Source organism: Ipomoea nil, unplaced genomic scaffold (genome assembly GCF_001879475.1).
Source record: "Ipomoea nil cultivar Tokyo-kokei standard unplaced genomic scaffold, Asagao_1.1 scaffold2144, whole genome shotgun sequence".
Lineage (NCBI taxonomy): Eukaryota > Viridiplantae > Streptophyta > Magnoliopsida > Solanales > Convolvulaceae > Ipomoea > Ipomoea nil.
Genome location: NW_017618572.1, coordinates 4,776,444 through 4,803,167, shown reverse-complemented (window position 1 = coordinate 4,803,167; position 26,724 = coordinate 4,776,444). Strand labels below are relative to the sequence as shown.

The following is a 26,724-nucleotide window of genomic DNA, read 5'->3' as shown; positions in this document are numbered from 1 at the left end:
GTAAATTTGGCCTCAACTTTGAGGGAGACGACATTGGTGAACCATTTCAGCCAGAAGATGCAAAGTCCAAGAACATAAAAAAAAAAAGAGAGACGTTTGACACTGAGAAGAAGAACATAAGAACAAGAAGAAGACATCCTAAGCCCTAAGGAACCTGGTGATTGCTGTTCACTGGTTCGCGGAGAAAGAGAATGGAGCGTATATTGAGGAACCTCGTATATATCCTAAGCCCTAAGGAACCTCGTATTTCTTTATTTAATATTTTGTTTCTTTTTGTTTTTAATTTAAGTTTTGATGAGTGGCATGCCAAATGTATAAAGATGGTGCCTAGTCAGCGTCTACAGAGCATTTTACCGGGTGTTATAGGTGGTTACCCGGTCAATGGGCCTCATTGCACAGGAATTAAAAGTTCGTGTGTCTAATTGCCACTTTGAAATGTTGGAGGGCTTAATTGACTTCTGATGGAAAGTTTGAGGCCTATTTGACCCTTTTCCATTATTATTATTATTATTATTATTATTATTATTATTATTGTTATTATTATTATTGTTATTGTTATTGTTATTGTTATTGTTATTGTTATTGTTATTGTTATTGTTATTGTTATTGTTATTGTTATTGTTATTATTATAATAATTATTATAATTATTATAATTATTATAATTATTATAATTATAATAATAATAATTATTATTATTATTATTATTATTATAAAAAATAAAATACATTTCATTACAGAGTTAATTCTACCAGAGGTCCCTTGTCTTTAGTGGCAATTCCAAATTTAGTCCTAGACTATCGTTTTTGCCATTTAACATCCCAGACTATTATTTTATGGACACTTTTAGTCCTTCTTATGACTTAACCTATTTTTATTAAGGACATTTTTGTCTCTTCATATTTTTCTTTTGTTATTTTTTTTTTATTTCAACCAGTTTAATTGATTTAGGATTTTACAAAAAATCGATTGACTAATATGGTTACTAAAAATCAGAAATTACCTAATGTTCTAAACCAATTGAAACTGAAAAATAACAAAAAAAAATGAAAAGACAAAAATGTCCTTATTAAAAATAGGAAAAGTCATGAGAAGGACTAAAAGTGTCCAAAAACGAATAGTCTGGGATGTTAAATGACAAAAACAATAATCTGAGACTAAATTTATGATTGCCACCAAATACAAAGGACCTCTGGTGGAATTAACTCTTTTTTTACATAACAAAAATAGATAAGGGAAAATTAGCGGCACAAAAAAAAATATTCCTAAGAATTCAAAAAAAAAAAAAAAAAAAAAAAAAAAAAAAAAAAAAAAAAAAAAAAACCTAATAATACAGGCCCCCACGAAATATAATAATTATTCCCCTTATAATATGGTGATCTTGGGAATAAATATACTTATTAAGCGTGCGTTTGAAAACGCAAAAATGATTTTTGAAAATCATTTTCTGGGTTTTCAGTATTTGGCTAGAGAGGAAAATGTAAATCAATAGAAAATAGGGGTGTGGTCAATGAAAAATTGAGAAAATTTTTGAAGAATGACTTCTCCTTTTTTGGAGAAGTCATTTTCCATTTGCAATAGTGGAGCAGCCAATCATCCCGCCACCGCCACCACCGACCACCCCCACCCACCACCATCATTGTATATTTTAAATATTTAAAATTAAAAATAATTATGCTCATTATTCAGAAAATGAACCAAACACACCAAAAACGATTTTTTAGAATGCAACCAATTCAAACACCAGAAAGGAAAATATTTTTTGAAAAATGACTCATATTCTAGAAGTCATTTTTCTGCTTTCCAAACACACCCTAAATAATGGAATAGGCATATTTTCATTTATAGTATTCTATTATATTAACTAAATATGCTCTTTTTTAATAATGGCAATGAATTGATTACTATTTAATAATGATTTTACGAATTTAGTAACAGATTTCGATAATCCTCTTCATCGCCTTTGAGTATTTCACATGTTATATCACAGAGCTATTTGTTCAGGCAAAACACAGTCCATTTTATTCAGATAAAAGAATTCTTTCGTGCAAATCCATATGCAGCCAAAGGTCATGAAGAACTACATAGTGCTTCCCATTCTTGTTCTAGCAATTCTCACAAATATTGCTTTCGGTATGTAAATGCGTTATCATAAAATAATAATTACTTAATTCTTTGTATATAAAACTTTTTCTTAATATGTTTTTTTTTTCATGCTTTGTTGATTTCAAATTTTAGGTAATTTTGGTCAAGATTGCCCTATAAGTTTCGATGTTGATAATAGTTGCGCCAACATTGATTGCCAAGAAGAAGCAAAGGGTCATTGGATAGGCTTCTCTAATCCTCATGATTGTTATTGTTCTGCCAGAAAAAATAAAAGCACTTGTCATTGCACCATCACTTGTTTCAAGTAATATTTTTTGTGGATATTGATTGTGTGAAACCATCAAAGATCTAATGATAGAAATTTGAGATTAATAAAAATTATAATTTATAATTGATCGCTTGTTATTACTTTTTATTGAGTAGAAATGGGGATCCGATAAATGTAAAGAGACAAAATATTCTCTATCCTTTCACATCTCTCAATATAGTTATTTTAGGTTGTATTTGGTTTTTAGTGTCTGTTTATATTTAAATAGTAGGGTTTATGTAATCCAATGTGGTAGCTCAAATGGCAAATGAGTTTTCTTTGTGGGGAAGAATTTTTAGATAATTCAAGTTTGATGTTTACACAAGCTAAGTGACGATTCCCTCTGGACCAGTTCCAACTCGTGCCTCTTGGAGTGATCGAGGATTAATCGGGTGGACTTAGACTTTAAAAAAAAGGACTCGAAATATTTCGTGGTTAACACCCAAAAAAAAAAAAAAAGGTTAGGGTTTTTGTCCTTTTGGCCATAAATCAATTCTTTTCTCATGCCACTTGGTCATAGATCTAAGTATTTGCAGGATATTTGTTGGGCTTGGTCAAATCTCTCTTATATTTGGTTTTGTGTTGGGAAGGTCACAAATTATTATGTGCACCATAACAAAAAGTATATTTTTAATATACTAAATATACATTATTTTTGTATTAAATGTAAATTATACAATATTAAGGGAATTAATTGGGGATGTCGTAACATATTATTAAAAATTCTCTATCTAGGATTCCTAGGGTTTTGCTATCTCTCCTAGGGTTTGCTTAGGGTTTATCATTTTTCTTGGCTTTACTCTGGTTGATCGTCGGTCTTCATTCATCTGCGCGACGACAGTCTTCAATATTACAGCAGCATGGCGACGAGCAGCGAGACGGAGGGTGTGGCGGAATTGGCAGAACGCTGGTCCGATATGGCTTTGGAGGAGGAAGGGGAGGAGTTTGCGACGGATGGGGACGGTGTCGGCGAGATCGGCGGTGATGGGGAGGAGACTTGGGCGTGGTGGGGAGGTTCCTAACGGCGAACGTGGTCAAGCTAGAATACATGAGACAGGTCATGGCATCCGTGTGGCAACCGGTCAGGGGTGTACAAGTTACGGAGATCCAGCCGGGCTTATTCCTATTCATTTTCTTCCACAAAACGGATGTGGAGTACGTCTTGGATGGAGGACCATGGGCGTTCGAGAAAAATACCCTAGTGTGCCGCGAAGTGCGGGGAGGGGCGGTACCATGTGAAGTGTTATTGAATAGTGTTGACATGTGGGTTCAGTTGCATGAGCTCCCGATGGGTTACACGTCACAAACGGTTCTTGAGCAGGCAAGAAATTTTGTTGGAAAATTTGTGAAACATGATGACAGGTTTGTGGGTGGTCCATGGTTAACCTTCTACCGTATTCGGGTTTCGATTGCGGTTGACAAACCTTTGCGAAGGCGCATGAAGCTAGTAAAGAGAGACAAGACAACGTGTTGGGTGCACTTTAAATATGAACGGTTACACAAGTTTTGTTTTTTCTGTGGGCTCATGGGACATGTGTATACCTTTTGTCTCAAGGCACAAGAAAGTGCAATGTCGGTGAACAAGTATCTGTATGGGGCTGAGATGAGAGCGGGAGGGAATCGGGGGAACCCGAGGGAGGTTGGTGGAAGTTGGTTGGTGCCGATAGGTGGAAAGCCACTGCTCATGCCGAAAGACACGGTAGGCAGCGAGCAAGGGGAGGAGGAAGTTGGCGGGGATCCCGTGGGTGAAGGGCGGCCGGTCGATGACGGTGTGGTGGCGACGTCGGCAGTTATACGGAGAGGCGGGGAGTCGGGCAGGATCGGGGAGTGCTGATGTTGCTATGATTGATGTGTCAAAAAATTTGTGTACGGCGGGACTTGGATCACAGTCTCGCCCGTCCTCATGAGTACGCTAAGTCGGAACCGTCGTGGCTTAGGCAATCCACGCACAGTTCGAGAAATTGTGGACCTTGTGTCCCGGAAGAAGCCCGAGTTTATTTTCTTAATGGAAACTATGGTGGCGCGAGTACATGCAGAGAAACTCCGTGTCACAATTGGCTATGAAGGTTTATTTTATGTGGATAATGATGGTTTGAGTGGTGGTTTTGTGTTGTTCTGGAAGAAAAATAATACAGCTACGTTATTCTATTCTAAGAATCATGTGGATGTGGAGGTTAGGACCACAAATGACAAACAGTGCGTATGACGTGTTTCTATGGTTTTCCACAGCGAAACAGAAGACAAGAATCTTGGGATCTGTTGACTAGTCTGAGTGGTAGATCCCCATTACCATGGGTTGTAGCCGGGGGATTTTAATATTCTCCTGTATCAGTGTGAGAAGAATGGGGGAAACCCACATCCGGCCAGTCTCCTACGCGGGTTTGGTGAAACTCTAGATAGCTGTGGCCTAATGCAGTTACCAATGAGGGGCCACCAATTTGCGTGGAAAAAAAGTAGAGGAAAGAGCAACTGGATAGAGGAGAGGCTTGATAAAGTGCTGGCAACAACAGAGTGGTGTGCCGTGAATAGGCATGCAGGGGTGGAGAATATTCTGACTCGTGATCCGGCTACTTTGGTCGAGATTCAACAGATTGATGAGCAACTCACTCAGTTAGAAGCCCAGGAGGATGTATTTTGGAGACAGCGGGTGAAGCAGCATTGGCTTCGTGGAGCAGACGCGAACACGAAATTTTACCACAGGTATGCCTCTGCACGAAAAAGGAAAAATTCTATTTCTAGAATTAAGAATAATGCTGGAGTGTGGGTGGAAGGAGATATTATGTGCTCTGTTGATGGGCATATTTTACGCTCATATTTTAGGTACATCTTTATAATAATTTTTCATTAATTATTTAATATTATCTAATAATTAGTTTTTTTATATATATAATATATAATATGTTCTTATATAATATATAATATATAATATATATAATATATAATATATAAATACGTACTACGTACTATGTATTATATATATTATAATAAGCTTTGTACAGGTGTGTGCCAAAAGAAAGCTTCATCAATAGGTCCGCAGATTATGGCGAGGCAGCAGTAGAAAGTTTCAACATATGGCACAAAAATAGGGAATCAGTGGTAGAAAATAACTTAGGTTCGTTTTGGAAAGTGTATAAATAGTGGAAGATTTCTATTCTAAAATGTTCATTCTTCCCCTCTCGAATATTCTTTAAGGTTGTTATCAATGTCCATTCGCGGCTAATTTCTTGTTTGGTTTAGTGAATTGAAGCCCCGGAGTTCATTGCGCTGTAAGGTTGTTTATTTATTTTTATTATATAATTTTTATGCATTTGAGTATTAAATATTCTTCTAAGTTATTTGAAATAATTGTGTCATTTAATTGCTAGGGAGGCCTACTAGTTATTTATTTGATATAATTATTTGCTATATTAGATAATGTTGTGCTACAAATTACTCTAATATTCAGTAGCAACTGGGTTAATTATTGACGGCTTAGTGATAATTGGACTCGGGTAGAATATTTTCCTAAATTAAATGCAACCGCTTGTGCTTGTGTTATTTAGTTTGTCGGTTTTCCTAGTTCCTATTGCTGCTATTAAATTAAATCTATAGCGCTTGTCTTAGGTTATTTAGTAGTTAGGGGTAATTAAACCGCGTGTGCTTTAGTTACCTACAACTAAGGGAAAACGGAAATGAAATAATTTCACGACAAATATTCAACTGCATATTAATTACTTTATAAATCAATGATCAGTGTTGAATTCCGGTGGTGGATCTTTACTAACCAAGGTTTTCTTATTATAAGTGTTTTCGATATATTATTTTCACTGTTTATTCGTTCGATTAAATTTCTCGTTTATTTAATTTCTCTTTTATTTAATATTTATTCTCGATATATTCCAAACCCCCCGTTATTTCCTTGAGCACAAAAGTTAAACTAGTTACTCCTCGTGGGATCGATCCTTACTCCCGCTACTACGTTTGTAAGGTTTTAATTTGGGAGCCTACGACAGCTCACCATCTGTCATCTTGGATTACTTTAAATCTATTTTTGCATATGGTTTTTCTTCTGGCGAGGACCCCTTGTTTGATAATTTTAATCCCCGAGTGACTCGTGATCAGAATGTATCGTTGTTACGTCCTTTTAGCTCTGAGGAGGTGAAAGTGGCGCTAACTTCAATGTATCCTGATAAGGCTCCGAGCCCGGATGGAATGAATCCGGGTTTCTATCAGCATTTCTTGGATGTGGTAGGGGGAGATGTTTCTGGGTTTATAAAGAATTGTTTGAATTCTTGTGCGTTCCCGGACGACATGAATGACACCAATATTGTTTTGATCTCAAAAAAGTGTGTGCCTCAAACAGTGGCTGATATGAGACCGATTGCACTTAGTAATGTTATTTACAGAATTATGGCCAAGATGATTGCAAATAGGATGAAACCGCTCATGGGAGACTTGATCTCGGAATCCTAGAGTGCTTTCATTCCGGGAAGACTAATTATAGATTATATCATGGTAGCAGCAGAGGTGGGGCATTATTTGAATAGAAAACAATGCGGACAGGCAGGATGGGGGGCTCCAAAATTGGATATGTCCAAAGCCTATGACAGAATGGAGTGGCCGTTTATTGAAAGGATGCTGAGTGTTATGGGATTTGATCAACGATGGATTAGGCTCATCATGTTGTGTGTGACAATTGTTAAGTACACGATCATGGTGAACGCTATCGCTGGGGGGCAGGTTACACCCACGCGTGGACTCAGACAAGGAAATCCTCTATCACCCTATTTATTTATTATATGTGCGGAGGGACTTTCTATGTTGTTACAGAGAGCACAGGCGGACGGGGCCATACACGGTTGTAGAGTTGCTAGAGGAGCACCCCCGGTATCACACCTATTTTTTGCGGATGATAGTCTCTTATTCTTCAAGGCTAATATCCAGGAGGCCAGTGTAATTAAACAATGCATGATCCGGTATGAGAAGTTATCTGGCAAAATGGTGAATTTTAATAAATCTAGTATTTGTTTTAGCAGAAATACTCAAGGGGCGATAAGGGTGGAGTGGCGGCTTGCTTGGAAGTGGAGAAGACAACAAATTTTGGAAAATATCTCGGTCTACCATCTTTTGTAGGGAGGAATAAAAGGACTGTCTTTGCATATGTCATATGTGGAGGACAAGATCAGGCAAAGGATTGGTTCATGGAACAAAAAATTACTATCCCAGGCTGGTAGGGAAATACTCTTGAAAAGTGTGGCACAATCTATGCTTACATTCTCCATGAGTGTTTTTTTGCTCCCTGAGACTGTTTGTATGTCTATTGAGAGAATCATGAATAGATATTGGTGGGGAAGTGGAACAGAAAGAGGTATACACTGGAAAGCATGTGACAAGTTATGCATCCCTAAGAAGTATGGTGGCTTGGGCTTTAAGGATTTAAGGGCATTTAATTTGGCAATGTTAGGAAAGCAGGCCTGGCGGCTCTTAACAAATCCCACTACTTTGGCTGCAAGAATATATAAGGCGCGTTATTATCCTAGTACTACTTTTATTGATGCAAAAATAGGGAACTGTCCGAGTTATTGTTGGCGAAGTATAATGGTTGCGCATGGAATAGTATGTTCAGGGGTGCGTAGGAGGATTGGTAATGGCAGAACGACATTGATCTGGGGCCATCCCTGGTTACCAGATAATTCCAGTCCATTGGTCCAAACAATTATGACTGAGGAGTTGAGAGATGCCCATGTCTCTGGTTTAATTGACCAACAAACCAAAACCTGGGATCCGCATATTTTGTCAGATTTATTGGGCCCGGAGGATGTGGCTCGTATTTCTATGATTCCAGTAAGCCCAGACTATGAGGACACATGGTTCTGGTTGAAGGAACCAAAAGGAGTTTACACGGTTAAGAATGCTTATAGACAGATTGTTGGTGATTATGAGCATAACCCAGGGACTTTTAATAAATGGGTTACATTATGGAAGTTGAAGATACCACCTAAATGGAAGACCTTTTTGTGGCGAGCTTTATGTGATATACTCCCTACCACAAATAATTTAATGGTTAGGAGTGTGGAAGTGGATCATGTGTGCCCAATGTGTGGTTTACATCATGAGAATGTTATGCATGCATTAATTACTTGTGATTATTCGAAAATGATATGGGGTATGTCGGGGTTGCCTGTTATAAATGTTGTGGCAAATTCTTTAATGCCATGGCTTATGAGGATTTTTTATGCTTTAACAGAGGAGCAGTGCGGCCTAGCCGTATCTATACTGTACAATATATGGAATGCCCGCAACGCTGCTGTTTGGGAACGAGCCCTCCTGCGACCTGGTCAAGTAACTCGTCGTGCTGCAGCTGCCATGCATCTTTACCGCCAGGTCCACCAATGTGCTCGGGGTTCGGAACCACCCGTAGCTGCTACGGCAATGGGAGAAGGGCGGCCCAAGTGCTATATAGACGCAGGGTACAGGTCCACAACTGGGGAAGCAACATATGGGGCGGTATTATTGTCTCATCACGGCATATTTATTGCCGCAACAAGTGGAAAACTATCCGAAGCCTTCTCGGCTGTGATGGCGGAGGCACTTGCTTGCAAGGAGGCCCTATCATGGCTCAAGGAACGGGATGTCCAAACGGTGGATCTTCTGACGGATTGTTCAGAACTGCGGAATGCTCTTTACTCAGGCTCTACGCCTATTTTGTCCTATGTTGGGATCATTGTGGACCAATGTAGGACAACTATGTCTTTATTTACTCATTGTTCGTTAACTTATGTTTCCAGAACACTTAATTTACATGCATATACTTTAGCTTCTTTAGCTTTTGATCAGGAACAACCTATGTATTGGGACTCTGTCCCTCCGGACTCTATTGTTCAGTTTATTTAATACTACATCGCAGATATAATTTTTTTAAAAAAATACAATATAATGTACACTCAGTACAAAAATAATGTACGTCTCCTGAATGCAATGTACATTATTTTTGTATTGAATGTATATTATTTTTGTACTGAATATACATTATTTTATAGTATACAAAATATGGTCCACACAATAATGACTATGGGAAGGGTTAATGGTTGTAGTACCTCTAATCAATCATTATTCTATGGACTATGTTCCACATATTTGTGTGTGTAGACACCGAAAATTTGAACCCAACAAATGGACTGATAAAATTGTTATTGGGTCGATGTCGGGATTGATGATTGTGCTAATTTAATTAATTGGATCATAGAAGTCAATTTAATTTAATTTAATTAGCCCAATTAAATTTCAATCATTATTGTATGGACCATGGTCCATACAAGTTGGGTGGATCATATTTTGTATAGTGTAAAATAATGTACATTCAATATAAAAATAATGTACATTCAATACAAAAATAATGTACATTGTATTCAGGGGATGTACATTATTTTTGTACTGAGTATACATTATATTATATAATGTACATTTAGTACACAGATAATGTACATTTAGTATATTAAAAATGTATTTTTTGTTATGGTTCACACATCACTGTGTGGACCATAGTCCGCACAATAATTTGCAATTAAATTTGATTTGGGCCATTGAATTAATTAATTAATTGGTCCAAGCCCACTTCATATTTGAATTTGAATTATAATTATATTTAAATATAATATAATTTTATTATATTTGAATTAGATAATTATAATTTAATTTAAATTTGAATTAGATAATAGAATAGTGAACCTAGACTTGATTTTGGCAAGGTTCATTTTATTAGACAATTAATTAATTTAATTTAATAAATAATTAGGGAGTTTGTTGAGGGATTTTGGTTAGACTTTCTCCTATAAATAGAGCCCTCATTTCATATTCTAAAACACGCAATTGAAGACTTGAAGAACACTTGAAGAATTGAAGAGAAGCTTTGAAGCTAGAGGATTGAAGATTAAGTCAAGCTAGGTGGATTGAAGATCATATATTTCTACCATTCAAGCTAAGGCCAACTAAGGACTGGAGACCCTTCAACGAAGATCAAGCAACAAAGCCCTTCTTTGAAGAACAAGCCAGCAACAAAGTCCTCTTTGAAGAACAAGCCGCATTCCGGAGGCCCTTCAGCCAAAGTTTTTAAGTCAAGTAAACCAAGTGAAGAATCAGAGGACTTCTTGAGATCTTGTACCCGCGCAATTTTGAAATTTGAATACATACTGTACAACTTTTCTTGTTTACAGATTTTGGCACGCCTAGTGGGACATCTCTACCTCTCATCTCTTCACAAGAATCCAAATGGCATCAAGAATTCCCACGTCCAAAAAATCTGTAAACAAGAAAAGTTGTACAGTATGTATTCACATTTCAAATTGTGCGGGTACAAGATCTCTATCAAGAAGTCCTCTGATTCTTCACTTGGTTTACTTGACTTGAAAACTTTGGCTGAAGGGCCTCCGGAATGCGACTTGTTCTTCAAAGAATGGCTTTGTCGCTTGATCTTCGTTGAAGGGCCTTCGATCCTTAGTTGGCTTGATCTTCAGTCCACTTTAGCTTAGCTTGAATGGTTGAAATATTTGATCTTCAATCAACCTAGCTTGACTTGATCTTCAATCCTTTAGCTTAAGAGCTTCTCTTCAATTCTTCAAGTGTTCTTCAAGTTTTCAATTGTGTGTTTTAGAATATGAAATGAGGGCTCTATTTATAGGAGAAAGTCTAACCAAAATCCCTCAACAAACTCCCTAATTATTTATTAAATTAATTAATTATCTAATAAAATGAACCTTACCAAAATCAAGTCTAGGTTCACTATTCTATCATCTAATTCAAATTAAATTATAATTATCTAATTCAAATATAATAAAATTATATTATATTTAAATATAATTATAATTCAAATTCAAATATGAAGTGAGCTTGGACCAATTAATTAATTAATTCAATGGCCCAAATCAAATTTAATTGGGCTAATTAAATTAAATTGACTTCTATGATCCAATTAATTAAACTGACCTAATCATCAATCTCGACAACGGCCCAATAACAATTTTATCAGTCCATTTGTTGGGTTCAAATTTTCAGTGTCTACAGTGTGAACCATAAATAAAATATATATTTTTAATATACTAAAAGTACATTATTAGTATACATAAAGTACATTATTTGAGAGCATATAGTCATTTATATATTATTAAATAATATACATTCAGTAGATAAATAATGTACTTTTAATATATTAAAAATGTATATTGCATTCACGGTCTACGTAGCTATGTGGACCATGGTCCACACAATAATTTAATTTTCCCCCTCTAATGATGTTAGCAAAGTTTGGTGGATGTTTTTTTTTTTTTTTAATATTATTATAAGTTTATTTTCTCCCCAAGGACTTTGTAGCCAATTAGTACCAAGTTGCTTCCCTATGTGGGACTGTGGGAGGTTGTGGTTCGAGCCTTAGTAGAGGTAGACTATTGGCTCTCTACATTGTAACAGAGTCAGTAGTACTAAAAAAAAAGTTTCTCTTCTCCGTTTTTAAAGATATATACTCCCTCCGTCTCATTTTACCTATCTTACTTTCCTTTTTAGTTTGTTCCAAAATAGTGTCATCTTTTCAAAATTGAACATAACTATCATTCTACATTTCCCAATTTATCCTTTTGACTTTTCAAATTTCTAGAGGTAAGTATAATTGTACTTTGTACAAATAACACCTACTTTTGATGGGCAAAATTGAAAAGTTAGTAACTTTTATTATATTCTATTAAAAACCATGCAAAAAACAAATGAGACAATTAATTGGGGACGGAGGGAGTAACTTTTTGTATCTCATACACACACATATAGGTGATAGATATTATATCCTGCTAGAATATCTAAGTGATGTGTTCGGGTATCGTACAATAGGTCCTCAAAGTTGTAATACGTACAATATCTAGTGATGTGTTCGGGTATCGTACAATAATGAAAAATATTTCTATAAAATTGATTTTTTTTTTATGTTTTATTTAATTCAATTACTCTAATGTTTGTAAGTACTAAAAAAAAAGTTTTCCTTTCAAAAAAAAAAAAAAAAGAGTTTAAAATAAATTAAAAATACATATGATTAACCTTCATAAATATTTAATTAAAAATGATACCCGTTTAACTAATATGATAATTATAAATCAAATTTAATAACATTACAATTAAAGGTTTTTTTAAAAATAAAAATAAACACACGGTGAATATAAGTATAATAATAAATTAAAGAAAATTATACCAATAAATCGGTTGGACTAGTAAAAGAAAATTTAATTGTCATATCAAATGTAACATAAATAGCAAACGCTCTCTGGCCTTCACACCCTCACGCATCACACGTTATTCTTAACGAAGATAATAATTAATTAAAGGAATTTGATTCACATCTATATATCTTTCTAATATGGCCAAGTTTCAGTCCTGGCAAGCTGTTGAATGTTGATGGGATAAACAAGATCCGAGCCTCCACTGAAAGCCATCTTCCCAACCAAAACATTCACTGCAGATGTGGGGTGATATGCATCCCAAAATACGTACTCTTCTCTGTTTGGGCATGGCGTCTCAAATGGAACACATGTTATCTCCCCATCCATCTTCCCAACTCCACAGCACCCACGATCAACAACGCTAAACCCTGAAAATTAAAGTTTTATGCGAGTGTCAATCTATCACCGAGAGTAATCATACTGATGGATATATTGAAGATGGACCCAGAATCCCGAGGTGGAGTCCCGCGTTCGACCCCAGGCCACCTAGGCCGAGCTCGAGCTTGACCTGGGCCTCGACCTAGGCCCCAGACCATGCTTGGCTTGGGCCTCAGCTTAGGTCCCCGGCCGCGGCTGGCCTAGGCCTCGGCTTGGGCTTCAGCCAGCGGTCCTAGACGGGCCCGGCCACGAGACCAGGCGTGGTCGTCCAAGTAGTTACAACTAATCTCTTCTTTTTAGGAGGACGGTTATAAGACATTTAGTATAAATATCCACCTAATTGTCTTGTTAAGACATAATTAGATCTACTGTCATAGCACTACACCAACGTCAATCCAATCTTTGATACGGGCCACCCTGGTCAATTTAATCCATCACATAAATTATAGGAATGGGTATTTAATTTGTATGTATAGTACCATATGTTTTGGAGTTGGCAATGATGTTCCGGAACATGTTTTGGGTGTCAAGATAGACAAACTTGGCGTCAGGGAGGGCGGTGTTGAAGTTGGTGACCATCTGCTTCATATTGGCATTGAATGGATCAACCACTTGGTTCACTTCATCTAAGCACTGCCCATTTTCACTCCTGGCCACCATTGTTGGAATGCATCCCAGCTCTCCAATCCCAGCGAGTACAAATTTCCTGGCTCCAAGATCGTACAATCTCTACAATCATTGTTCAAAAAAAAAAAAAATTGTTCGAATATGAGATGACAAGTTAGGAATAGTACAGGTAACCCAGCCAATTTGGTTAAGGATACAAACTTGTAACTATAAGGTCACGAGTTCAAATTCCAACCTTCATGGTTTGACCCGGTCAACTATAGACAACATAGGTTGATTTACCTTCTTGTGACTCTTTGCCGACTAAGGTCACAAGCCAGGATTTACTCAATGCATACACATCCTTGGATAGTAGCTATAGGTTCCATTGTCACCCAAAAAAGTTAGGAATAGTAAAGGGGTAACCCAGCTAATTTGGTTAAGAATACAAACTTGTAACCATAAGGTCATGAGTTTGAATCCTAACTTTCATGGTTTGAGCTGGTCAACTGTAGGTAACATAGACTGATTTACCTTTTTGTGACCATTTGCCAGTTAGGATCACAAGTTGGGGTTTATTCAATGCACACCCTCAAATAGTAACTACGGTTTCTATCATCACAGTTACGAATAGTACAGGATAGATAATAAATTTGTGTAGCTACTTACTTGGAGATTCAGGGAATATTGCTGAATCAATAGATCAGCATACTGCTGAACAGTGTAAATTATATTGGTAGAGGAACCCGGCATAAGGTAGTTAGTAAGGTAGTCATTGCTCCCTATCCCCACAAAGAAGATGCATTTTGGTATCCCTTCTTTCACCACTTGTGCACTCAGATTGGCTGATAATTGATCTAAAGTCTTCGCAAAATTTGTGATCTGATTCTTCAACGGAACGCGCTCTACCTGAAAACGTGAATCAAAATGAAAAATTGGAGGATTGAATTTTCTGAAAAAATAGGAAATTGAAAACTTGTTCATTTCTCAAGTCTAAAATGGTTATAAGACTTACAAAGATTTGGCCTGTCATATCAAGAATTCCGGCAGCAGCGGAGGCATAGTTTACTCCAAAACGCATTTGGTCGATGCTGGGATCAGGAGTAGAGTATGCTGGAGCCAGTGGTAGTCCAAGCTGCTGGCCTACACATATATTGCCACGTTCAAAATATTTTTAAAATATAAGTGGCTGAAATTTTTATTTTAAAATTAAAATCAGAATAAATACTAGATCAAAACCAATATTTATGACATGTGCCCGCACGGGCTTATTAGCTCACTGGTTCGGTAGACAGTATTTGAGGGGAGAGACCAATGTTTGAATTTCGGCAGTAGCAGTGTGGAGATTATATTCAAAGTAGACAAATCCCTTGTACGCACCAGCATTTGACACTGTCTACTGAGCTATTAAGTTACCATGGTTTACATCGTTCCAAATATTTTGTCGGGCCGGGGTGTGGGGATCCTTGGGGATTCAACCTTTAGGGAGAATAATATTTATGAAACAAAAAATGAATTAATTGGGAGAAGTAATATATATACCAATTGCATCAACAATGGTGTAACCATTAGAGAAACGACCGGTTGGACCCTGGGTGAAATCAATGCCATAGGGAGGATAATTGGCCTTAGCAAGTGTCAATAGATTGTTGTTGTTTCCACTATCAATGAGCGAGTCTCCAAATATGAACATAGCCGGCACCAACCCTCCGACATCAACTGTGGGGGTTTGCGCCGGGGCCGGGGCCGGCGCCGGCGCCATTTCAGCTGTAACATCGTCTCCATTCACAACTCTACCTATCCCTAACACTGTGCCACCAACGCTCAACAAAATGAACAACGTGCAAAATTTGAACACCGCAGCCATTTTGTGTTTGGAAATATTTATTTTTTCCTTTTCGTGGGTGGGATTTTTGGACTTGATGTATAGAAATGCTGTTTGAATTGAGATGTCAAGAAATTGGAGAGGAGTTAGAATATATAGTGGAAATTCAAGATCAAAACATCCTGGGAAAGAAGAGCCCATCCATTAGTTTTAGTTTTCTAATTTTTTGTTATTTTGTGTTTATTACGCTTTGACTGCTTAGATTTATGTCTCTGTAAATCTGTAATGTACTTGAATGTCATATTTTCACATTTGGTTATGATAATTTTGACTTGACCAACTAGAATATAACAATGATGCCAGTTAATATAATTAAGAGTGATTATTGTAATTATACACTACATTCGAACAATTTATATTAATTCTGTATTTAAAATTAGTTCGTACCGTGTAAGGGTGAAACTGTAATGATAATAGTAGGATGAGTAGCATTATTTTTCTTAAAGTAATGGGGCTTCTTTTTAAAAATTAATTAAGAATTGAAGTTAGTGACAGATCATTATTATCTATTTTAATTGTCTAGTGGAATAATTAATGGATTTGTATTTTCAAAAAAACAAATTAATGGATTTGTGAAATAATGAACAAATAAAGATGATATCAAAAGATCGAATATTACATTACATTATTATTATAATAATTATAATAATAATAATAATTATTATTATTATTATTATTATTAATAACAATTACATTAACCTAGGTCAAACAATTTAAACAAGTCTCCAAAGTGCAAGTAAATTTATGAAAGAATATCAGCTGGATATGCACTCTCAAATTCTACCAACTCACTGATACAACATGATAATAACTAATAGCCATATATACAACATGATGGCCTTGTCTGGTAAAAAATTAGCCTATAGACCAATTTTAGCTTATTTGACCACTATTAATTATTTGAGTTAGTTAAAATACCAATATAAATGTTTGGTTAATTAGCTTTTTGCAACTCCAAAATGCTAAAATTCAAAAAGCTACTCCAAACAACTTTTTCAATTAGCTTTTTGAGTAAAGAAATTATACCAAACAGCTTCAGCTAACAGCTAATTTACCAAACACTTTTCTACAATCAGCTAAATAATGTTATTAACTACTTATACATTCTAATTAACACAATCAGCTAACAGCTATTTTACCAAACAGGGTAATGTAAACACCACTAAAATAGGAGTAAGTGACATGAGATAATGGTCATACTTAAATAAATATTTATAATAGAAAACTTCAAGTTTTGTTTTATTACGAAATGGTCCAAAAATTGTATTTCGAAACTTTTGTTTTATATTACAACACAAACGTTTCCGGACTTGTTTTGGGAAGTTCCAAATGTAAAAATGTTGTTGAAACGAAAGAACACTGCCCTCAATTTTTATTTATTTTTTTACATCAGGATGCTAAATTGTGTATCCGAAGTTGGGAAAATTCAACTGCAATTTCTTACAAAAACTTATTATTAGAAAAAAAAAAAAAAAAAAAAAAGGATTATATAAGGAGAGCGATAGTTAAAATCAATGCTTACTGCAAAATGTACCAAACTCTAGTATGACCGAATAAATACTCATTCTTCTTCCTTTTACCGTGTATGCAAGTCAAAAGTTGCATTTATTATAAAGCCGTGTTCTACCTCGATAATATTATGCACTACGAGACACAATTATACGGCCGAGAAACTTGTGACAAATAACAAGATTTGGTTATGTTTTTTCAAGAGAGAAACCCGTTTTAATTATTTAAGGATGTGAATAATTATTGTGTGGACCATGGTCCACATATATAGCTGTGTGGATCACGGTTTAAGACGACGTTGTTGAATTTTATAAGTTAAAATGATGTACATTATGTGTTAGAATAATGTACATTATGTGTTAGAATAATGAAACTTTTGGAGTAAAATAATGAAATTTCTAGGGTAAAATAATGTACTTTATGACTTTATGAGTTAGAATAAAATAATGTACATTATGCTTTAGAATAATATATATTATGAGTTATAAAAATGTATGTTGCAGTGAGTCGTGTAAAAAAATTACGCAAAATGACGTCAATTTTGAATCGTAGTTCACACAACTATGTAGACCACGGTGTAGACAATAATTATTGTCATTTCAAATTGATGGTCATAGAATTGGATTTCAGTAGTGGGCTTATTCATTTTTTGAATTGAAAAAGATTAAGGCCCTGTTTGGTAAAAAAATAGTCTATATGTCAATTTTGACTTTTTTGATCACTATTAATTGTTTGATTTAGTTAAAATATCAATGTAAATGTTTGGTTAATTAGTTTTTTGCAACTTCAAAATGCTAGAATTCAAAAAGCTATTCCAAATAACTTTTTTAGAAAAGAAATTATACCAAACACCTATCAGCTAACAACTAATTTACCAAACACTTTTCTACAACAGCTAATGTTATCAACTAGTTATACCCTCTAATTAACACAATCAGCTAACAGTCATTTAGCAAACAAGGCCTAAGAAAGTATAAAAGACATAGTAAAATGAGAAATAGTCTGTAATATTTAAGAATTGAACAAGGCTAAGCTACATATACCGTACCAAAGTGGCAAAACTAAAGATTGTGAAAATATATAGTAATATATTCCGCTCCTCTGAGGTAAATTATACTAAATAAATGATATGCAATGAGTAGGTTATTGTCATTCGTCAAGAAGTGAATTCGTGAGGAACCTAGGTACTAAGAGAGGTAAATGTCCATAAGATGAGGATTAAATGGAAATTTTGAAAAATAAAAAATAAAAAAATCTAAGAGTGTAGCCTCACTTGTTTGCAAATAGAAAATTAATTTTATATGAGACACCGAATTGTGAGATTAAGGTGATGAAGATCTAAAATATAGTTAATTGTGAAAAATTGAAAAAGTATAAAACAAAGAAATACTCGTAATATTTAAGAATTGAACAAGGCTAGGCTACATATACCATACCAAATTAAAGTGGCAAAACTAAAGATCCGAAGCCGTGGGGGGGAAATAGATTGAAGTGATCAAAGAGTGGCAAGTTGGCGAATATTGATAGGGTAAACAACGTCGGTTCCGCCGCTAAAAGCCTTCCTGCCAAACAAGATATTCACCGCCGATGTGGGATGGAAAGCATCCCAGAACACATACTGATCCCTCGCCGCGCACGGCATTTGGAAGGGCAAGCACGTAATCTGCCCGCTGTTTCTCCCGATCCCACAGCACCCTTCGTTTACCACGCTGAACCCGTACTGGGCGTAGTTCTTGAGCAGATCCTGGAACAGGTTGCGGACGTCGATGTACGTGAACTTGGAACCTGGGAGGTTGGTGTTAAGGTTGTTCAGCATTGTCTTCACGTTGGTCGTAAAAGGAACCACCAGCTCGTTCACCGCCTCCGAGCACTGCCCGGTTTCGCTCTGTGCTAGGATGCTCGGGATGCACCCCATCATTCCCAGCCCCGCAATCACAAATTTCCGGGCTCCCAGATTGTATAGCCTCTGCATAGGATTAAGCGTTTATCAGTATGCTATAACTCGAGAAACAGAGTGCTGAACTTGGCCCTTTATTGGCTTCTGCCCAACAATGATTATTAACGTTAAGTGGAACGAATTAAAGGTGGTTTGGTTACCGTGAGTTGTTGGTTGTAATTTTGGACGAGGAGGTCGGCGTATTGTTGCGCGTTGTATTGATTCTTGGTGGGATAATTGGGGAGGAGATAGTTGTTGAGGTAGTCATTGCTGCCCATTCCGACGAAGAAAATGCAGTGCGACAACGCCTGCGACACGTCCGGTGCCCCCAAACTGGCCGTGATCTGGTCAAGTGTGCTCTCGAAGTTGGTAATTTGTTGGTTGAATGGAATCCGTCCCACCTGAAATTATTTGTTAGTTTATCAATCCAAAAAAATGGCATTTTCAAGCCACCTGCCAGGCTTAGGTTTTACTCTTTTACTACTTTGGGATTATATCAAAGTGGACAAATATCTAGTGTGCGAGCATCAGCATCTGGCCCTATTTGTTCTTGTGTGCAAGCATCAGTATTTGGCCCTATTTACTAGGTCATTGCATTACTCTAATTTACATCCTCTCAAATGTTCTGTGAGGCCGGGAGCCTTTGGGATTCGGGATTTAACCTTTTGGGAGAAGGATAAGGAGTGATTTACATCATCCCAAATACTCTCTCAGGCCGGGGTGTGAGTGGCGGGATTTAACCTTTTGGGAGAAGGATAAATACCTTGATTTTACATCCTCTCAAATTTTCTGTCAGGTCAGAGTGTGAGGAGCTCTTAGACTTGGGATTCAACCTTTTGGAAGAAGGGTAAGCACTAGTTTCACATCTAATTAAGGCACAACTTTATTTTCTTATATACTATTATCATATTTTGAAGAGTCAGAGTGTTGGACTTGACTTTTCACAAGCCTTGACCTAACAATTCTCTAACCATCAATAGTTGGATTTGACCCTTTAACGGCCTCCGTCCAAAAAAAAACATCCAAATATAAGTGAATTCTATTCTTTAGAGCAAGCTTATATGTGCAGTACTTACAAAATTTCTACCGGTGATATCAAGAATACCGGCGGCGGCAGAGGCGTAGTTAACTCCGAAGCGCATCCGATCTCGGTCGCCGTTGGCCTCAGAGTACGCCGGAATCAATGGCAGTCCAAGCAACTGAGCTGGACGTACATACATGCAGCAACGTTACACGTATTAATTAGTACAATATGCATTTTATTGAATTGACAATATAATATAATATAAATTAATTACTTACCGATCTCATCAACCATGGTGAAGGCATTGGAGAAGCGGCCAGTGGGGCCGCCATCGAAATCAATCCCATATGGGAAATAGTTAGCCTTTGCAAAAGATGGGAGGTTGTTGTTGTTGCCATTGTCAATCAAAGAGTCCCCAAATATGAACATGGCAGGAACCAAAGCTTTCCTCTCATTCCCCACAGCATCTTGGCCTATTACACCATGGTTAATCAACAACAACATCATCACAACAACCCCAAACAACACTTCAGCCCTTAAACCTTCATTTGATGCCATTTTCAACATAAAGTTTCTTTAGAGCTGAGGTTTAAGGGTTTTGAGAGATAAGGACTTTAGAAAGGTATGTATGTATGTATGTAGGGTGAGAGAATTGAGAGGGAAAGAGAGGATTTAATAGAAGGGTGAATTGAAGGTGGTAGTTAGTGTGTAGTAAATGGATTCAGCTGTAAGCTGTTCTATGTAGTAAATATATATGTGTGTATTAATGGAGGATGGATGGAATTCCTCTGCATGGCCTGCCTCGATCATATTTCATGTCAGCTTCTTCTTTTATTATTATTATTTTTATTTTTTGTAATGTTTCAATTCAATTCCTTGCACTGTTCCTTCACCTATATTCATATTCATATTAATTTCATTGTGAATAATATAATGTTATTTTTGTTGAATTTTATAATATATTTGACCTAAAACTTTGGGTACATACGGTGCAGGTTTTAATTAATATTTAAACATATATATGCACACTCAGAAACTTTGTGTTTGGTTCAAGTATTGAAATCAGATTGATAATGATAATGAGTTTAAGTATAAGAAGTTACTTTGTTTAGTAGTAAATAAGATTTAATTAACATTTAAACTGTACGGTCTGAAACTTAATTATACCTCCAGGAGGACTTTGTCCTTCCTAGTTTGCAAACTTTGCTGGGATGGTTTATTTTAGATTCATATGATTGTTGTGTATTACATATTAAGAGTATTTGTCAACTAATATGTAGTGTGATGACACATATGTTACCATTTTAAATAAGTGATAAAAAAAAATATTAAAAGTATTTATAAAAGTACTTTAAAAACTGCATGTTAACATTCTCCTCCATTAAAAATTATCAACTTTCCCCATGAATTACACCACCGACTGCACAACCATAAATTTGGAAACAATTCTATTCCTCTTAAAAGCTAAGATTGCACCCCAATTTTAAGGGCTCTCATAATTCCTGTCCTAGAGATTAGAGATTAGTGGAGGTAGTGAAATGCAGGATATGACTCAACAAGTTCATGAATGGAGGTTGTTCGTGTTCGTTTATGAAATGTTTATGCTACTGACTCTACTACAATAACACGCTTCCTCTAAGGCTCGATCTAATGACTTCACACATGAGAGAGGTCACTACATGCCATCTGAGCACAAAGTTTTTTAAAATCATGCTCGTGTTCGTTTGTTAAGTGTTCGTTAGTGTTCATTAATGTTCGCGAAAACATTCACGAACGTGTTCGTTACACATTCATGCATGAATGGTAAACAAACAAACGCATGTACATGTTTATGATCATAATTTGTTCGTGAACAAGAAACAGTTCATGTTTACAAACAATAACCAAACAAAAAACATAACCCCTATAAAAAAAATTAAGCTAAACCAAAGTAGTATCTTAAACTTTTTAAAAAAATAAAATAAATAAATTGCAGTTAAATGAGTCTGATCGTGAACCGTCTTAAACAAACACTAAACGAGTATGTTCGTGAACATTATTAAATGAACATGTTCATGAACATTTTTAAATGAATACGTTCATTAGCTCTTAGCAAACGAGCATACAAATATTGAGACTCTGTTTATTTATTAAACGAGCTATATATAAAATTTATTCATTTATGTTCATTTACCTTAATAAACAAACATAAATGAACGTTTACCGAACACAAACATGAACACTAGAACTATGTTTGCTAAGACGGTAACACCCCTATCCTCTATGCTCTCTAGTACATGTTGATGGATGCATGACATTATAAAAGTATGAAGTACTCCATAATATATACTATATATTCTTTTTGGCTTATTATTTTATTTTTTACTAATTTGAAATATTTTGATTGACTCAATTAAAAACAAAAAAAAAAAAAAAACAAAACAAAACAAAAAAAAAAGTAGGCCATAATTTTATTCTTTTATTTTATTTATTTATTTTTGTTCTCAATAAAAAATAAACATATAATACGAATTTTATTCCATGGAATTAAAGTACCCTTATCATTTCTGATGAAAGGATGGGTTGCAAACGGATGGGGCAAGTTGAGCAGTGTTTTGAAAAGTCAAAGTCAGAGTTGGAGAAAATTCAGAAACCAGAATAGTTGTCAAACTCATCAAAATTAAATAAGTATTGATTATATGTGAATTGGTAAAAGCAGGTTGAAAGTACAGGTTAGTTTCAGAGTCTTTAATTTAATTTTTAACCCACTATAATATGATGAAAGTAAAAAGATGCCCTCTTTGGATCCAATGCTTGGAGAACGAAGATGGCCGGGCTCCATGCCATAAACCAAGTAGGATATCATATTGCCATTAATACTGATATATCAAATTAAGTGGTGTTCTGATGATATAACTAATTGAAATGACACAACAACATTAAGGTTTTTTGAGGTGATAGAATTGTAATTCCATTCTTACAAAATTTTATGGAACTGTAATTATCTCCAATCATGAAATTGTAATTGCTAGGGTCTCCATATGAATTGTAATTTAAAGGTGAATTACTATTTTCCCCTTGTTATTATTATACTAATATTAATATTAATATTATATAAGGGCATTTTAGCCTTTATCCACTTATTCCCTTTCACTTCACAATTATTCTATTCCTTCCTACCAACAAATGTAATTTAAATTCTCACTTTAAGGAGTATTTGGTAAATAGTTGTTAGCTAATTGGGTTGGTGAGTTTGACTAGTTGATATCATTAGCTGATTGTAGAAAAGTGTATGGTAAATTACATGTTAGCTGATAGTTGACCACATGCCAAATGACTTCTTAAAAAATTGATCGAAAAAGTTACTTTGAACTGCTTTTTAAATTTTAGCATTATTTTAGAGCAATAAGTTGTTACAAAAGGTAATTAATCATACATTTATATTGATTGTTTAATCAAATCAAACAGCTAATAGTGATCAAATAAGTCAAAATAGAATAATAAGCTAACTATATTACCAAATAAGATCTTAATTTATTTCTAATTTTTTCCCTAATTTCCTCTTTTCAACCAAACGCGCAGTAATATATTGGATATGGAAAGGGAAAAGGCATGCATGTGCAGTGCCGCAAGTGCTTTAAGTATATGTGATGGAGAGGCGGTATCAATAAATAAGGGATATGGCTGGTGCTTTGCTTCTTGCCTTATCTACAATGTCAATATGCAAGCAAGAATAACTAATGCCACCCTTCACTTAAAGAGATCATACCCATCATAAATATCAAAACACTTCTACTATCTGTTCAACAAATTTATTATTTCTCACTAGCTAGCTAGCTAGATTTTAATACGTACAAGCTTAATTGTTGCTAGCTAGCTACCCATCACTAGCCCATGCACGCCCAAATTAAAGGAAAAAGGAATGTATCAAATAACCTTTATTTGGATAATATATATATTATAGTTAACATTAAGGTCTTATCTAATTTGGACTTACGAAACTACAATCCTAGGTAAGGTTAGGCGTTCAAATAATCATTAAGCTTAGTTTGAATAATCTCTATGAATATATATATATATATATATATATATATATATATATATATATATATATATATATATATATATATATATATATATATATAGAGGGTCCGTTTCAGGTGTGATCGAACTATTGTTATCATGTGAACTTAAACCCCCATGCCCCTTTGAGATGTGAGATTGGATGGTGAAGATCTAAGGAGTGGTGCATTTGGTGCAGTGCAGTGCTGCAATGATGTATATTTACCGGATCAAATTCATTATCAATCACAAGATCGAACAAGTCAATGATGCATAATGGTATACAGGTTCACATGATAGCATTGATTCACATTTGAAAAATAAATAAATAAATAAATATAAATAAATAAATAAATAAATATATATATATATATATATATATATATATATATATATAGAATCGCACTCAGGTGCGAATACTTCGCCCAGGCGCGAAATAGGAATGGATTCTATCCGTCCACGTGTCCAGATCTAATGAATGAGAAATACTTATTTTTTTTTAAAACGCGGTGGCATTTTCGTAAATAATTGAACATCGAAGTGCAAGTAAAATGTATTACAAATACATGTAAAATGTATTATAGGTGCAAGTAAAAATTTACACTGAGCATCAATACATAGTTGCACCTATGGTTCTAAGTAGTTGCACCTATAGTTCTAAGTAGTTGCACACATAGTTATAAGTAGTTGCACCTATGTGTATGAATGTTTGCGAGTGGTTTTCAGGGGTATTACTACTCGCTGAACTCAGATCAATGAATGTTAACAATGCAAAATTACATGCACTTATAGGTGAAAGTAGGTGCACCTATAGTTATAAGTTGTTGCACCTATAGTTATAAATAGTTGCACATATAGTTATAAGCACACCCAGGTGCATGAATGTTTGCGGAAAGTGAATGCTAACAAGACAAAATTACATGCACTTATAGGTGAAAGTATGTGCACTTGTAAGAGATTTTACTTGCACTTCGATATTCAATTATTTACGAAAATGCCACCGCGTTTTTTTTTTTTTAAGTTATTATATCTGGACACGTGTCGCGCGTTGATTCGTTTGCATTTCCTTCCTGGGCACTTATTCGCACCTGAGTGCGTCCCTATATATATTCCTATTTCGCGCCTGGACGAGCCGTTCGCACCCGAGTGCAAGTCTATATATATATATATATATATATATATATATATATATATATATATATATATATATATATATATATATGGAAGTGTTCAGGTGAGAACATATGTAGTTGTAAAAGGTGTGGACACCTCCCCACATTCTATCCTACGAAATCAATGTAAGACAAATTATGTCAAGTGAAAATATAAACATGTGATAATCAGGATCATATCATAATATAAACACTAACCTCCAGCATAGTGCTTCCTTCCTGTTGTAGATGATTGAGTAATCCTGGACTGCTTGTATTTAGAGTTCACATGCATGTGCAGCTCTTGTTTTGTCTCTCACTTATGCTCAATTCTCTCTAGATGGTGTATGGGGAATGATTGTCTAGGAACCTTAAATAACCACATGCAATCAATGTGGTAGTTTTATGCATGTCATTATTATGTCTCCTAAATTCGAACCAAACTCCTAGTTGAAGTCTAGCTATTAGTGTTGTACTATATATAATAAACACTTAATATTATCATAAATTATTCTAATGTTATAATAATAATAATAATAATAATTAATAGGAAAATATTACATTCTCCCACTTGGTGCAAACACCATAACCCAAATCATCAAGACAGTAACCATAGTGATATACTGATATGTTATCCTTAATACGCGCGAGTATTATCCATTGATCAAATGGAAATTGTCCTTGAGCACTTAATTAGAAAATAAAACTTAATGAAACAAATCCTGTTGATTTCAAGTCCTATTGAAGTAGATTTTCAAAGAGAAGCAATGTATGTATTCATTTCTTGAACCTCAAAGGGGTATGCATGGAAGCACATGCATAAGAATGAGATCGAATTCTTGAATGTAAAAGAAAATACATTTGATTCCTTCTCCAATATGATGGTATATGTTCATCACTATTAATTATTTTTATATAACGAATTGAAGGATAAATATAATGATGATTGGGAATGCTTTAATCTGAATCTTAACTACTTAGCTTGTTTCTCTAAACATCAGAGTTGACTAGTGTGATTCCATTCAATTCTCCACAAAAATAATGGAAAATATATAGTCAACGACACAAAAATTTAGGGTTTATTGGGATCATCAAGCTAGTGTGTGAAGGAGATATTGGCAAATGCATACAAGTGATTGGATGGTTTGGACGGAGGATCTGATCTGAGCCGCGGCGCTGCTTAGCTTCTTCTATTCGGTGCATGTAATTATGTATTTTCACTCCGTTTGCAGGTGGGCTGGGCGGGCATCATGAGAATTCTCAGCCCTCATTCAATTTGCCTTTGCTTGCCCCAAGAAATTACTCCGCCGTCCGCGGCCGGGTATGGACCACCGTCTGATCTTCCACTTCCTCCCATATTGACTATGTATATATAGGCAATCCATCTTTTTTTTTTTTAATAAACTAGACTTTGTTACAATGTAGTATATGTTCAATATACTTTCTCCACCTACTAAAGTACAAAGAATCAATAATGCTCCTATCGATGCTCATGATCTCCTATTTGGGATTAAAATAGTTGTTTTTTTAGTAATTAGAAAAAATCGT

The 26,724-nt window shown here is 35.3% G+C and overlaps 2 protein-coding genes across 2 annotated transcripts; both read right to left on the bottom strand.

The window, feature by feature from the left end:
- Positions 1 to 12,586: 12,586 nt before the first annotated feature.
- LOC109148711 (GDSL esterase/lipase At1g71691-like) lies at positions 12,587 to 15,553 on the bottom strand. Its single transcript, XM_019296447.1, has 5 exons — positions 15,173 to 15,553; positions 14,646 to 14,773; positions 14,300 to 14,539; positions 13,504 to 13,753; positions 12,587 to 13,014 (listed from the first exon to the last, which is right to left on the bottom strand). Exons 1-5 carry the CDS (start codon positions 15,495 to 15,497, stop codon positions 12,779 to 12,781), a joined length of 1,179 nt encoding a protein of 392 aa, XP_019151992.1. The 5' UTR covers positions 15,498 to 15,553; the 3' UTR covers positions 12,587 to 12,778.
- A 2,820-nt stretch (positions 15,554 to 18,373) lies between these two features.
- Positions 18,374 to 20,646, bottom strand: LOC109148569 (GDSL esterase/lipase At1g71691). Its single transcript, XM_019296304.1, has 4 exons — positions 20,263 to 20,646; positions 20,037 to 20,164; positions 19,122 to 19,361; positions 18,374 to 18,990 (listed from the first exon to the last, which is right to left on the bottom strand). Exons 1-4 carry the CDS (start codon positions 20,549 to 20,551, stop codon positions 18,520 to 18,522), a joined length of 1,128 nt encoding a protein of 375 aa, XP_019151849.1. The 5' UTR covers positions 20,552 to 20,646; the 3' UTR covers positions 18,374 to 18,519.
- Positions 20,647 to 26,724: the final 6,078 nt, after the last annotated feature.

Excerpts from the sequence above, each read along its gene's own strand:
- LOC109148711 (XM_019296447.1), bottom strand. The coding sequence starts at position 15,497 with ATGGCTGCGGTGTTCAAATTTTGCACGTTGTTCATTTTGTTGAGCGTT. Across the intron at positions 14,774-15,172 it reads CACCATTGTTGATGCAATTG|GCCAGCAGCTTGGACTACCA; the intron begins GTATATATATTA and ends ATATATGTGTAG. Across the intron at positions 13,754-14,299 it reads AATATTCCCTGAATCTCCAA|AGATTGTACGATCTTGGAGC; the intron begins GTAAGTAGCTAC and ends CAATGATTGTAG.
- LOC109148569 (XM_019296304.1), bottom strand. The coding sequence starts at position 20,551 with ATGTTGAAAATGGCATCAAATGAAGGTTTAAGGGCTGAAGTGTTGTTT. Across the intron at positions 19,362-20,036 it reads ATATCACCGGTAGAAATTTT|GTGGGACGGATTCCATTCAA; the intron begins GTAAGTACTGCA and ends AAATAATTTCAG. Across the intron at positions 18,991-19,121 it reads ATTACAACCAACAACTCACG|AGGCTATACAATCTGGGAGC; the intron begins GTAACCAAACCA and ends AATCCTATGCAG.